Source organism: Mytilus galloprovincialis, chromosome 9 (assembly GCF_965363235.1).
Source record: "Mytilus galloprovincialis chromosome 9, xbMytGall1.hap1.1, whole genome shotgun sequence".
In the NCBI taxonomy this organism is placed as follows: Eukaryota; Metazoa; Mollusca; class Bivalvia; order Mytilida; family Mytilidae; genus Mytilus; species Mytilus galloprovincialis.
In genome coordinates, this window is record NC_134846.1 from 72,299,616 (window position 1) to 72,314,823 (window position 15,208).

Below are 15,208 nucleotides of genomic sequence, written 5' to 3' on the forward strand. Positions count from 1 at the left end.
TTATTTTTTCAATTCAAAAGTACTTGTATTTTTAGTCAAAGATAAATATGAATATGTACATACCATTTCTTTCACAGAATTATTCAGTAAAAAGAATTAGAAAATTACAAATAGATCGTTATATTGATCAAGCTTTAAGATCTTTTCTGTATTTAAATATTGGCTGTCAGTCAATATGAAAATAAATACAAATCCAGCTTCTTGGATAGGTACTTAAACATAGGTCTACGGCTATTTTTCATGATAAAAACCATAAAAAAGTCCATTACAAGAGCGTCCCATGGCTTGGAAGCGTCATAAGGTTGCCATGAAACAGGACAAGGTCGTGATCGCTTACCTGTCAAATTTTAAAGGCATTTAAACTGCAACAAAGAACTTATATCACGTGATTTTAACGGTATTGACAAACGTAATGGTGGTCGAAGAAGACATGAAAACGACATTTTCAACCTAAGATATAATATTTCGACAAATTTTACTTAAAACCGGTAAGTCTTGGACAACGGATTCGAATGTTTTGGGTCTGTATATTTTTTTAGAACCCCATGTACAAAAATAATAATTTTAAAATTCATTTTCTACCTGTAAATACCTGTTTCAGGTATTAATCTACCTGTACAAATATTAACTGTATTGAACATTTACTGTGAAGATAATTTTACAGATTTACTAATGAATGTCGTTTGTGTATTGATTTCAGGTTTCCACAGTGCCAAAAATAGAGACCATCATATAAGCCATCCCCATTATGGTCATATACATGCCGCGTATCCATAGAGGGGGACTACAATACCAAAAAGTTTCGTTACCGTAGCATGCTGGATTTTCTATGCAAAGAACATAAAGGCCGATATGGTATCCCCAGAATTCCAAGTGTTATGTTGTATGGATTATTCGTGTTACTCCTGTGTACGACACAGGCATGGGGAGGGTGTACAAGCCCCTGTCCCACTGGATGTACTTGCATTCAAATCAGCGGTAAATCATGTACAATCAACTGTTCAAAAGCTGGACTTTCTGGGGTGCCAGGGCAAGCGGATTTACCAAGCAGTGGAAATCACATAAAAATATTGTAAGTATATAAAACTGAGCAGAGTATAACACCTTATACATCCTTTAAGGGAATTACAAAATAAAACTAGTCTAAATAACCAGAATACTAGTGTGGACAGCTTTGGTTATTTTATTGCTGCACCCCCCTTTCAGTGGCGAAGTTACTTTTAGAAGCTTCAAGTATATCAAAACCTACTAAAATTGCTTAAAATAAAATTATAAATATGATTTTTTGTCTAAATTAATTTTATACATTACAAATATATGTGATGACAAAAACTGTTCCGCTGGTTTTGTTAAACATATAAAAAGTTATGTTAAACATGTTTTTGATTAAAATGAAAATAAATTTCGTTGGAAAATGTGGTTAATGTTCGTTGGAATATATGGTTAATTTTTCGTTGTTGCAACCGGTGGATAAGGCAATGCCGAACATTCAAGGATTTACTTACCGTACCGACGCATCTTATCTTTCACTTAAAAGTCACTGCAAGAGTTATCTTTATCTTGCCGTATCTTTGAACATCTACCCTAATTTAACATGATCAAGAATAGCAATAAATTCATTGTTCTTTTAGTATATTTTTTTTATTCCGTGAGTTTGTTGTATTATACGTTTGTTATTGATATTGTCTCTTTTGTTTCAATTTTCTGATAGAAAGCTAAAAAATATACTTAAAATATGAATATTTTTCGCAATCATTGTTTCAAAACTTAACACGTATATACCTCATTCATAAGTTGCCTTTCATTGTTTCTGGATCTTTCTACTGATGAATTGTGTTTTCGTTCTGAATATGCATATACTATTCGTAACTTTGCGTTAAAAAAAACCCCCAAAACCAAACCTTTTTTAAAGTCTATAATTAAATTGAAGTTATTTCACACCAGAGCCATTTTCCAAAAGTCTGAAAATAACACTTTATAATTTTCATCCGTTCGAAGTGCTTTTTTTCCCATCATCAGCCGATTTTTTTAACGTTAAGGATGGATAAGAATCCAAACAGTATGAACAAATAGGATCTAAAAGCACAAATGTTTTATGATTTATAACTTTGTAAACGAACAATTTGATCTACACTAAAATATAAAGTATATCAGCTACATGTGTGTTTTTCGAGATTCTAACACTAAATACGGCTTATTTCTAACTTGAGCAGGTGTGTATAAGAAGAACATCCTTAGCCAAAACCCATATTATAGCTAAGCATCATCTTTTGGATTCACACAAGACTTCTAAATAACTTTGGCAAGCGACGTCCTTGATTGCAAAACTTGACTGAAAACACGCAATTTTGTATCCAAATGCTACAAACAGATCCTCACTTTCAAGATCATGTAGATGCGCAAAACTGTCGAAAAATGTTATGAGTATATGATATTTACACTTTTAATTATTCAAATTTAAGTAGGAATCGACAACCTTTATATGTTCACACCGCGAGTGAAACAAGTGAGGAGAAAATATCTACTACCTCTATTTCAAGAAGGATATTGCTGTTCTGTGAAGGCATTTTTGATTGCGATGCTCTCATGTGTTTTCTGTTTTTGGCTTTAATTTGTTGGTTTTGAACTTTCCTATTGAAGGTTCTTCGATGTTAAATCATGATTTTTTTTAATAAGGATACCAAATTCGAGATGTTTTGTTTGAAATATTTGAAACATTCTGGGCTCCTCTTCTTGCCGACTGGTTCCTTTATTCATAGAATTGATGTTTAGCGCGGGAGAGTCATATTGATTACACATCAATTTCCACAGTTCTGACATATATAAAAATAAATAACTTCTGTTAAAATTGTTTGACAAATTCATAAATATACATATGTAGTTGGAATAATACGTGATACTAATATTCAATATTTGTATTGACGGCTTATGTATTCTAACAAAATGAAGTGTCTATCCGTGCGGGTACCCACTATACGAGGCTTCTCAACTATTCACATGTATTGTCCCTGTAAAAAACTTAAAGTGTGCATTTTAATTATTTTGATCGCATGTTCAGTTCTTTATTTGAATGCAGAAAAAGTGTACCAAATATCAGTAAGATACAGAGTGTCCTGCATATTGGTATTTAACAGCTGAGTAGGATACACGTAATAATCCAAAGGACAGATACTCAGAAAAACATCATTTTCATTAAAATAAAAACATTATATAGCGTTCTGAGAAGGAAAGATTATTGAAACAAAAGTGTAAGTGATTAATCATACATGTGTTTCAATACAGAAACTATTGAAGATTTCTTGTAAAATTAAAACGTAAAAATAGGAGTAGTGTCACCAGAAACTCGTTATGAATTACTTTTTTTTTAATCTTATGATATTTTTTTCTGTCTGAATGGTTTTACACACTAGTCGTTTTTTTGGCCCTTTATAGCTTGCTGTTCGGTGAGAGAGAAAGGATCCGTGTTGAAGTCTACTGGAGAGTTTTCTCATTGCAGTCATATCACATCTTCTTATATCTATTTTCCTATATACCATGATCAAGTATTTTACTCTTGAAGTACTTTGATTCCTAGAAATGTTCTTCAGAAAAAAATCATTTTTCTTTCTGTTTTAGCTCATTTGACCTTAGGACTAAGTGGTCTATTGTCATAACTTGGCGCTTGTTGTCCTTTTTTCTCGTATTCATCTTCCTCTCTGATACCATTTGGTTACGATCCAATAAAAAACATGGTCGCCTGTACAAGACAAAATGCTTTGAAATTTGCAGGATGATTGAAACTCTCTTCGAACGATATTCATAACATTGTTGCATTGGTGTAAAATAGTACACATTGAACTCCTAGACGAATTAGATTTTACTATTTTAACTGCAACTACATCGTCAATTTTTAAAAGCAGACTTGTTACGAATGGTGTATGAAGTCTACTCCAAACGATGCTTATAAATAGATAAAGGAAGATGTCACAATGTTTAAAAGTGAACCATTATACTTCAAGGTACGGTCTCCAACACGAAGCCTTTGCTAACACCGAACATGCAGTAAGCTATAAAGGCCCCCCCCCCCCCAAAAAAAAAAAATACTACTGTAAAACCATTCAAACGAGAAAACCAACGGTCTAATCTATAAATATAAAAAAAAAAAAAAAAAAAAACACGAGACACGAGTAACACTTATGAACCACATCAACAAACGACAACTACTGAACATCAGATTCCTGACTTAGGATAGGTGCAAACAATTGCAGCGGATTTAACGTTTTAATGGTACCAAACCTTCACCCTTGTCAGAAAAAAATGAGTGCCCCTGTTACATCCATAATGGAAAGACACACCAAAAAATATCAATTGGAATGGCTTAACTCAATCAAAAGACGTAGTAACACAAATGAACATACACTATTTAGTTTCGGATAAAGAAAAAAAATATAGCCTTCAAGGAAATCTTCGATTTTGGTTGAAAGATTTAAAGAATCATGTCTGAAACAACAATGCGAAATACTTTGAAACTTTGCAGGAAGATTGGGGGGCCATTTACAAAAAAGATCATTTGATGTTAGCTACCAGGCGGAATCTTTTGATAATTTACAAAAAATTGTACTATGACCCTTAATGTTGGAAGAGGGGCAAACATGACGGATTCGGTGGCCCATTTAAACTATATGAAAAGTCATATATTCAACTTTTCCCGTTAAACTCAAAGACCATACATATCAAAAATATTGAAACATAGGGTGTACAAAAGATCTATATGGTAGTTCGATAAAGAGAAAAACGTGGCATCAAAAGGAATATAGTTAGATTCTAATTGAAGAATTAGAAAAATATTAAAGCTCCAAGTCCAAATGGTTTTAAAACTATACACACTAATTGATGATTAGATATTATTGAAATTTCGTGGAAAATTATATTTTTAGCTTAACTGACCATGAAAAATACAAAAACAAAAACGCTCTTGCTCTTTTAAGGTGACCAGTTTCATTTCATCTTCCGAAATTGACTTACTTTTAACATCTGGTATATTGTTGGTAAACAATATTCATCAAATTGAGCGAGCAAGACTCTTTGAAGCCTCTTGTTTAAAAAAAAACCCTCTAAAATGACTGTGACAATAGAGACAAATCACAAATAATCTTCCAATGTGCATGAAGATAAGTCGACAGAATGTGTCTTCCTGTAGATAAAAAAACAATATACAATAAGTTATTTTTTAATATATTTTTTGGGATATTTTTAATCAAATATATTTTATATTCTATACATCAAAATTTCATACAGCCCCCTCCCCCGAAATTAAAAAAAAAAAAAAAAGATATACCTTTTTCGAAAATTGTAAGTTAACTGGATTTTTTTTCTGTGTGGGCCCTATAACTTAATACATTTAAGATTATATGAATATCAGTAAGTATTTTGCAGAAACAAGTGCCTGTAGATCTTCAGAATAAATTAGTTGAAATATATGTAACACTTTTAATTCAGAAATTATAGTAGCTTTGAAGCGGTTCTAATGGAAACATTCATTGATTATTTGTTGTTTGATTAGAGTCCAGTGGCAAATATTTCATGCACTTAAAAAAATGATATATTGCTCTTATTTTTTGTGCTCATTATATGATATAATGGCATACTGACTTGCAAGTGACGAATAACATTGTCAACACAAATTTAAACAAGAAATACAAGAAGATATAAGTAAAAAAGGTCCATTAAAGAGAGTAAGCTGTATTTTTTTAATTTTTTTTTTACATGCTGCAATTTTTCATCTTCAAGTGACATAGTCAAATTTATAATTATGTTTATTACCATATAAAATGAACAAAGGGCATACATGCTGCAATTTTTCATCTTCAAGTGACATAGTCAAATTTATAATTATGTATATTACCATATAAAATGAACAAAGGGCATGATCCGGTTATTCTTTTTTTTTGTATTTTTTTCTTGTTTTCCAAAATAGTAAAATGAGTGTCTGCACGAACAGAGGCAGTTAACCTATAAACAGTCACTTGTTTAACGTTTTCAATTTTAGTAGTTTTCAGTAAAGCCCTGAGTTTTCCTCTTGCGTACTTATTTATGCTCTTCAACTTTGTACTTGTTTGGCTTTATAAATATTTTGATATGAGCGTCACTGATGAGTCTTATGTAGACAACTATTCAACAACATCTGAGTGTAAAATTTTAGAATATGGAGTATCATCTGTTCAGATTAACTTTTTTTACTGACAATTCAAAATATGAGGGTTTGGTAAAAAACCAACTAGATGTCCTACATGAACGTGAAGCTAGATGCAGATGTCTAAAACAAGTATATAAAGAAATTGAAGACAAGTAGATTTCATGCTTTAGCTTCTTAGCAATGATAGGCAATAAGACTATTTTATTTTCAAAGCTTTTGTATATATTTACGAAACATCAATGATATAGGGCCTTGTTTTGTCATACTTGTTCTCTTGATTTTTATCTACATTTTTATTAAGTCAAAGATATATACAATTTTTCAAGTTTTTGAAAGCATAGATAAATGTTGAATACTCTTAAGATAAAATTGTAATTTATTTAAGTCGATGTTTTCTATTGACAAATCCTGCTTTATAACAAGCCATGACGTTGCCCAATACATAAGATTATATCTGACCAAGCTATGTAATTCAAAAGGCTTGATTTCCAACACATAGTGTTTAAGAAATGTGCTCTTTTATTCAAAGGGTCAGCATTGACAGGTTTACAAATATTGATTGGAATTTGGCACTATTTCAAATTTATAAAACTGAAAATACCGATAAAGGTATATGAAAATTTAATTTAATTTACAAATAAATGTTATTCTCTATGTATTGACATATTTAATTTGTTAAATATGTTTCTGCTTTTGTGATAATTAACAACTTTGAAATTTTCTTTTGAATGTATGAATTATTTGTATAACAAAAGTCGTCAGAATTTAAAATGAACCACAGTATATGAGTTAATGAATACACATCGTGTTATGCTATATAACGTTTTAAATCGGAACCTTTATATACATAAGAAATATTTATTTACTTATGTTGTGCAATGAAAGAGTTGACATTAAATTTTCTGTAAAAGTTCGGTCATTGTATGTTAATCTTTAAAGCATGAACCAAGACGGTAGATCGATAAAACTGAAAGGGGGGGGGGGTCAGGAGAATAACAATGGAGAAAAGGGACAAAAATACGCTGACAGAAAACTACGCCTGGACATGCATTATAAAACAAAACTTTAAAAATATCAAATTGTCATATAAATTCGTCCTTAAACCAGGTCAGGTACATATTTACAGATAGATATTTGGTGTTTGATCTTTTCTTTATATGACCGTTCTTTACTAAGTATAGTGGGTTTTATTGAACACAACACAGGGGAGAATTTACTTTTCAAGACCGTTCAATGATTCAATGTGCCTTGAATACACGAAATGATTAACTGTTAATGTTATTGAATAGAATTGAGGCCACAGATCGAACTAACAAAAAAGTCTAGGTTTTATAATGTCCTTGGGTACCCGACGGGATCCATTAGCAGATAATTTCAATTTAAATGCGTGTAGTATATGAAATTTTAAAACAATTTATATGGTATCTTAAGGTTCACAACGTAATTAACATACGGATAGAATGTGCAAGGAAATTATCCAGTTGATTTAAAATCGACAAATTATACTCACCTAGAAATTAGGACAAAAAATCTGTATACATATTAATTAAAGTATAGACAATAAATGGGGAACATAAACATCAAAGTACATGTTCATACTCTTGGTTAGTTTTATTCTAAGCAAAACCTTGGGGTTAGTTTTAGTCTAAACAAAAACTCTGAGTTAGTTTTAGTCTAAACAAAAACTCTGGGTTATCTTTAGTCTAAGCAAAAGGGATTGAGCCGACAGCAAATGAAACGTATCAATTAAAAAAAAGAAAGTAGTTCAATAATGGAAATACTGGCGACCCGAGATTAATTAAAAGTAACTCTTCAGACGGTTAAATTGACACACGACCAGCAGCTTGTTGAAGTCGGCAACCGAATTGAATGAATGAATGAAGGAATGAATGAATAAGAATGAAATTTTATGTCAAAGTCTCATTTAAAAAAAAATCATCTGTTATACAATACAATACAATAAAATATTTTTATTTTCCAAATTAAAGGGCCAATTAAGAGCATAACATTGATGACATAAACATTACAGAGTGATTTTGAAATATACATACAAATTCAAATCGTCTTATTTTCGACATTACTTAATAAAAAAGGGCTTAAAATTTTGTTCATAAATATTTGTGATCCTGTCCAAATTTCTACTTAGCATCGGTAGAGCAGTGGGCTAGAATTCCAGGCATTGATTAAAGACATTCAAAAATAATCTACACTCACGGCATTGATGCCATTGAACCGCTTAAATAACACAACTTATGGTGTTAACCGTATTGAAGTAGGCAACTAGGGGACAACATGTGTATATAAGAATTCTCTAAAGGTTTATTTGCACAATTGAAGTTGTATATAGGATGAGAGTATAGTGAATAATTGCAGGATGAATTAATAAAATAACTATTCCAAACGAAACATTGTTGCAAACTTAAAACTACTTGAAATAAAACTTTATTCTTAGTCGTAGACATGCTTCATTCAGTGACTTGTAACAACAGATTTTTTTCCTGTATATGTAACTCAGACTTGACATTATTCTTGGCATGGTCGAATTAAAACCGATAAGCTTGTAGTACACACAGTGTTTAAGTACAAAATTTAGGTTAACAATACATGAAACTTCTGATCAAAGATTTAGATTTCTTATGGAACTTCTGTTTGCATTATATTTAATTTCACATCAAATTTGGTAGGATTTATTTGAAAGCCGATTATAATTCACTGTATCGTTTTGTTATTATTTTAGTAAATAAACTGTATGTTAAGATATTTTATAGTTTTACAAACAAAACGACTTTAAATACTTAGTACCAAGCGTCACAAACCGGAAGATGGCATAATACAATGCTTATAATAACTATTTAATAAAAAATAAATTTTATTTGACATATAATCGATGAAACTTATTTTAAATATGTGTTTCATGTTTTAAAATATCAATACAAAATAATTTTCTGCATCGCTATAGCAAAAGTTCCTTTTGAGTTGAATAAAAGAAATACTTCCACCCAAAACAAACCGTATAACTAAACAAACAAAAGGAGAGTAGATCCAGTCACTAAGACTCCTAGAATCTTTGCGACATCGACATTCATGTAAAAAAGAAGATGTGGTATGATTGCCAATGAGACAACTGTCCACAAAAGACCAAAATGACACAGACATTAACAACTATAGGTCATCGTACGGCTTTCAACAATGAGCAAAGCCCATACCGCATAGTCAGCTATAAAAGGCCCCGATATGGACAATGTAAAACCGTGAATTGAAACGAGTAAACTAACGGCATTATTTTTATAAAATATGAACGAAAAACAAATATGTTACACATAAACAAACGACAACCACTGAACTACAGGCTCCTGACTTGGGAACATACCGCATATATAATGTGGAGGGGTTAAACATGGTAGCGGGAACCCAACCCTCCTCCTAACCTGGGACAGTTTGTATAGCTTCGATACAAGTTCGAAACAGTTTTACTGAATTCAACTAAATACTGGCTTGTGTATAATATCTGCCCTTTGTACCTTTGAAGTGATATTAGACGATTTGTACGTATTAAAAAAACACTATATATATTTATATCGTTTATAGAATTCTCTCTTTTACTATGTTTTTGTTATTTCAATCCTTTGGCTCCTGAGTCACATGGTTCCTATAAAAGAGTTTCATTACCAGAGTTTCTTGTACCCTGTTCATGGCAAGCCTATAATCATGAATATTCTATTCCGAATCAAGTTATTTTCCTCTGAAAATATTCAGTCTTTTTAAAAAGAAATAGATATTGGTCTAGAGATCCTCTTTATGCAATGGTACCGTATTGTATGGTTGGCATTGGTCCATTTTACCGTATGGGGACGTGACATGTTCAATTTCCTCTCTAACTACACGACCGTGCATGAACTAAAGTTACTTTTGAATTAAAATCTGCAGTTTTTTTTGTTTTTTTTTTCTACTGAAGTCTTGCCAATGATTCGTTTAGCTCAAACGAATACATGCTTTCAGATGATATATATGTCTCTAATCATACGAAATAGACGTGACCGACGCATTGACATAAAGTACAATATATGCGTTTTATCAAAGTATACTTCACTTTTTTGGTCTTTTGGAAAATGTTGTTTGTGCTGTATTTAGACCCCCCTTCAACGAAATTTGTTTTACATGTACACGTATAAAAATTGAGGTTTTTATCCAACTCAATCATAGGTTTGAACGTTGTTTTCAATTTAGACTTGTTTATATTTTTTCGTTTGGGCTTGTATTATATTTTCCCTCCGGTTTATATAATCCGTTCATATTATTTTGACTCTTTAAAATTCAAGAGTCTATCCTAAATTGAGGTAAATTATAGGGCCTTCCAAATACCGTTTCGATCCCTAACATCACTGAAGAGACATAAATTGTCGAAATCCGGATATGGTGTAAAAATATTTTTTAGCACTTCATGTTTTTTTCTTACTGTTTGGTATTAGATCGATAAAAGATCCATTTTCTTACATCTTGCAATCTATTTATTTGGCAATCGTCAATGGCAGTCAGCGTGGTTTAAGAACATCAGTTGTTCGACCTGTTAGTCAATTGCGTTTTGTTAAAATTTATTTTTTCACTCTTTTGGTCTTTTGGAAAATGTTGTTTGTCAGTGCTGTCTTAAGACCCCCCTACAACGAATTTTGTTACATGCACACATATAAAACAGTGAAAAAAATGCTTCTATATAAGCAGCGAGCTAGTCAACAAACTTAAGTTCAAGGCCGTAACTAGGCATATTATTTTAGGGAGGCAAAATAATTGAGCCGAACGAAGCGAGGCGAAATTTTTTTTTTGGAGGGTATGAAATGAATGGTGCAAAATCCTGCATTCTAGGCATTTCCAGAGAGTTTGACAATGTTTTAAATTTGGACACTTTTTATATAAATTTTTCATATTTAAAGACTTTTACTAACACCAAATTTTTAACAACTTTATTTAAATTTATATGTTAGATAATGATCCAAATATCAATTTGAGTCTGTTGTCAGAACATAGAACAAACATCGATTCAGTAGAGTTTGCCAATTTTTCTTCTAAGGCCGGTTTCGTCAAATCGTTTCAGTATATTTGGTCTGCTGACATACTTATCGCGATAAACATGGAGCATGCCGAGACCGCACAATCTCTCGCCACTTATGCATGCTCTTTTCCAAGTTTTCAGTCGCTTCAGGGCAGTCTGTTTCTAGCGGTAGCACACTATCATCAACACAATAATCGTTGTCCTCTTCCGATTCCTTCTCCATCAGCAATTCGGTAGCAGCATCGGTAGTAACAGTTTTGTTTGCAAAAGGGAATTAAGCTTTCCTGTAAGCACCATCATACAGTCGCAGTTACAAAATATTAAACTCGCTTTTATGCTACCAAAGGGTTAACAAATTAGGGATAGAATAAGATAAGATACATGAATATGATTCTATCTAGAGTAATAACATAGAATTGAGAATGGAAATGGGGAATGTGCCAAAGAGACAACAACCCGACCATAGAAAAAAAAAACAACAGCAGAAAGTCACCAGCAGGTCTTCAATGTAGCGAGAAATTAAGTATGATATGGGTACAGGGGAATTGGCCGGGAGTTTACGACGTTTACATGTAGTTCTGTAATTTCAAATTATTTCTTGAAATAGTCGATGGTATTTTAGTTCCAGAATCTATATAAATTTTGGGGTTAGGGGTTGGGGGTTTATACGATTCCGAAACCGCGAATATAAAAACACGAAATTCCTAAGTCCCGAATAAGTAAAGACAAAATCCCGTTTTAAAGATTTTACTGTTCTTCAATAAATTTTAAATTGGAATATGGAATGTTCTTTCAATTTTTAAGGTTAAAGAAACATGGATAAAAACTAATCCATGTATGTTTCATATTATTTATATTTTATTTATCTGTAAAGAGAAAGATTAAAGTTGGTGAAACAGAGAAATGAATACACAGACAGGATTGTACCCTTGCGATGCCCAGTACCAGTGGCGGATCCAGGGGGGGGGGGTTCCGGGGGTCCGCACCCCCCTTTATTTTTGCCGATCAATGCATTTGTATCGGGACATATGTTTTGCACCCCCCCTGCACCCCCCTTTGCCCTGGGTTAGCACCCCCCCCCCTTTCGAAAATTCCTGCATCCGCCCCTGAGTACTTGATTTGTCAGTCTATTTATCGTTTTTTGGATTAGTTCTAATGAAGTTATATTCAATACTCAGACTCTGTTCACAAAAAAAAAATAGTTTACTAGAATTATTGAGATGCTGAGTTATATCCAGGAAGAATCATTTAAAAGGAATGATGACAAGTTATAGAAATTAAGGTTGAGACAGAACAACAAATGACTATTATATTTATATATATATATAAAAAAAATCTGTGTCGAAATTTTAGTGAGGCAATTGACTTGCCTCAATGGTAGTTACGGCCTTGTAAGTTTGTAGTTGAGCTATTTCTTTTTTTATAGATGCTAAGGTACATGACAAAGATGTTTCTTTCCCCAGACGTTACCGTCTTTGTTGCTTGCAAAGCGTATTTTCCGGCTTTATTGACTTAACTAATGTTATAGGGAGGAAAAAATTTCTAGAATACTAATATATATATCTTATGCCCCAGATCAGAGACATATTTCATATACACATTATGTCATATGTCGTTGCCCAGATTCACCAGAATGACCTGAGTTTTTTCATGTTAATCCAAGTCGTTTATTTCCCCGGACGTTTCCATCACTGTTGCGTGCCTCCTGTTGCTTGCGAAGCGCACTTTCCAAATAATGACGAGAAGCAGCCAATTACATTATTTCATGGATTTGATATAGGTTTTAATTGATAAATCATAACCTAGTATCTGTTAGTGTTATATAATCGTAGGTGTTGCTCTTGGCACTTGGATCGTCAATCCTGGATTGTTGACTTCATGTATGCATGAATGAGACTTTTATTCTTTAAATCATCTCCTTTGTTACTTATAATTAACTCACACGTTCTTTTAGGTGACAAAATTGATAAAAACGAAGCAAATCACAGTTAATAACTCCCCCCAGGAATTTATATATTGACGGGACTTGACACTACCTAATTGATGGCGATTTTATTGTCGGGTCATAGTTAATAAGATACTATACGGAAACGGACATGTGTTGAATACAGACTTGCTCATATTCTTATAATTTCTGATTTCAATAAAATTTCATTCAAACTTGTTATATAGTGATGCCAGTGTATCAAACTTGTTATATACATTTGGTATGTCCCTTCTTTTCAGCTCGGTATTTCACGCTTTTGATTACTGTTCAATTAATATTGCCCGTTGCTGGAATAGTTTATGACACAGACCTCTCGATATGTAGTGATGCCAGTGTATCAAACTTGTTATATAGTGATGCCAGTGTATCAAACTTGTTATATAGTGATGCCAGTGTATCAAACTTGTTATATAGTGAAATTGCATTAATTTCATCACAGAATGATGCCCAATGCAAACAGGGTAATAAACAAAAATGGCATCGATTTCGGCAATGATTCTCATTGTAAAACACTTCACATCAAATAAATCAAACTTATTTTGGTAATTTTATATGAAAAAATGTATCTACTCTATGATAAAAGATCCATTAATTTTGCCAAAGTCTCAGGGAGTCCGAGATTTTATCAATCTTGTACTGAAAAGCCTATCAGATTCCTTTCCCGTTAGTGTTCCAAGCTCCCCTTAAAAAAAACCTTTGTCTTTGAAATGAGAGAGTTTTGTTCTTTTCTACCTATATCACTATAATTTATTTTTTTTATTAAATTAGATTTTGATACGATTTTTTGATTTTTTCTGTGTTTACTGATTATTTCAACAGCTTTGATGAACATGTAGCATATTAAACTAATGGTATTGACCTAAATGAATTTAATTTTTGTGTTTCTTTATTGTTTACATTTTTTGTGTTGATATATGGTTTTAGACAACAAATTTTACTTTAAAAAGAGAGTAGGAATCTCCCCTTATTGTCAAGCTCAAAAGAGTCTTAATTTTTGGAAACTTCAATGTCTAAGAGAAAAATGTTTAAAATTATTGAAAAAAGGTTTCAGTTATTGGTCATGAGGGGTAACCCATTCAAACTTTCATTAGCAAGGTGGTTAGTGAAGTCCTTTCTTTCTTACATATGATGTGAAGAGAAGTGTCATTCCTATTAGCTATGTCATCAAGTATGGGGAGTTTGCTTAAGCTTGTTTTTAAGGGTCTTAGTTCTAGTCGAGATAGTGATGTACCCCATTCTAACTTTCATTAGCAAGGTGGTTAGTGAAGTCTTTTCTTACATATGAAGTGAAGGGAAGTGTCATTCCTATTAGCTATGTCATCAAGTACGGGGAGTTTGCTTAAGCTTGTTTTTAAGGGTCTTAGTTCTAGTCATTGAAAGCCACAATCAGTCCAAAAGAAATCCATGGATTGCATAAAGCATGTTTATCTGTTCTTAAGTGCTCCTTTTAAATTTAAATGCCTGTATTTTTTGTTTGATTGGTATTATCCTTGTTCTAGTTAGACATGATTGAAACAAAACAGTTGTCAATATATCTGATCAAGGACATACAATGAATACATATGTGGTTTGATTTTTGGCTGTGATTAAGTATAGGTGGTATGGATGAGTTAAATGATAATTACATGACATTTCAAGTATTGTCGAAGCTAGTTCAATAAGTGACTAGATGTTTTGTCAGTGAAAATTTTCAACATTGCAATCATTTTTAAAAATGGTAAAAAATTAAATGAAAGAATGAAGTTATGAGGGATATATGTTGCTTTAAATAATAAAAGATGATTTGCAATAAGTATACTGGTGATGAAATCAAGTGTACAGAATACTTATAGAAAATGAAGTTTGCCATTCCTTTTGAATTGTTGAACATTAATTGGGTGCCTTGTAGAGCTTTTTTTTTTATAATAATAAATATTTTCAACAGTTGATGATCTCCAGAATTAGTTTTTTTCCCATGTGATATTGGAAAGTGAGTGCCTGTTTGATGATTTTTTAACAT

The 15,208-nt window shown here is 32.1% G+C and overlaps 1 protein-coding gene across 9 annotated transcripts in view; it reads left to right on the plus strand.

Annotated features, from left to right (window-relative positions):
• Nucleotides 1–372: 372 nt before the first annotated feature.
• Nucleotides 373–15,208, plus strand: part of LOC143045862 (polycystin-1-like) — an 86,942-nt gene continuing 72,106 nt past the window's right edge. For all 9 annotated transcript variants that reach the window (XM_076218672.1, XM_076218668.1, XM_076218670.1 and 6 more), the window contains exons 1-2: nucleotides 373–488; nucleotides 701–1,072. In XM_076218672.1, the coding sequence (XP_076074787.1) occupies nucleotides 816–1,072 (257 nt within the window). In that variant the 5' untranslated portion in view covers nucleotides 373–488; nucleotides 701–815. The remainder of the gene's footprint in view (nucleotides 489–700; nucleotides 1,073–15,208) is intronic.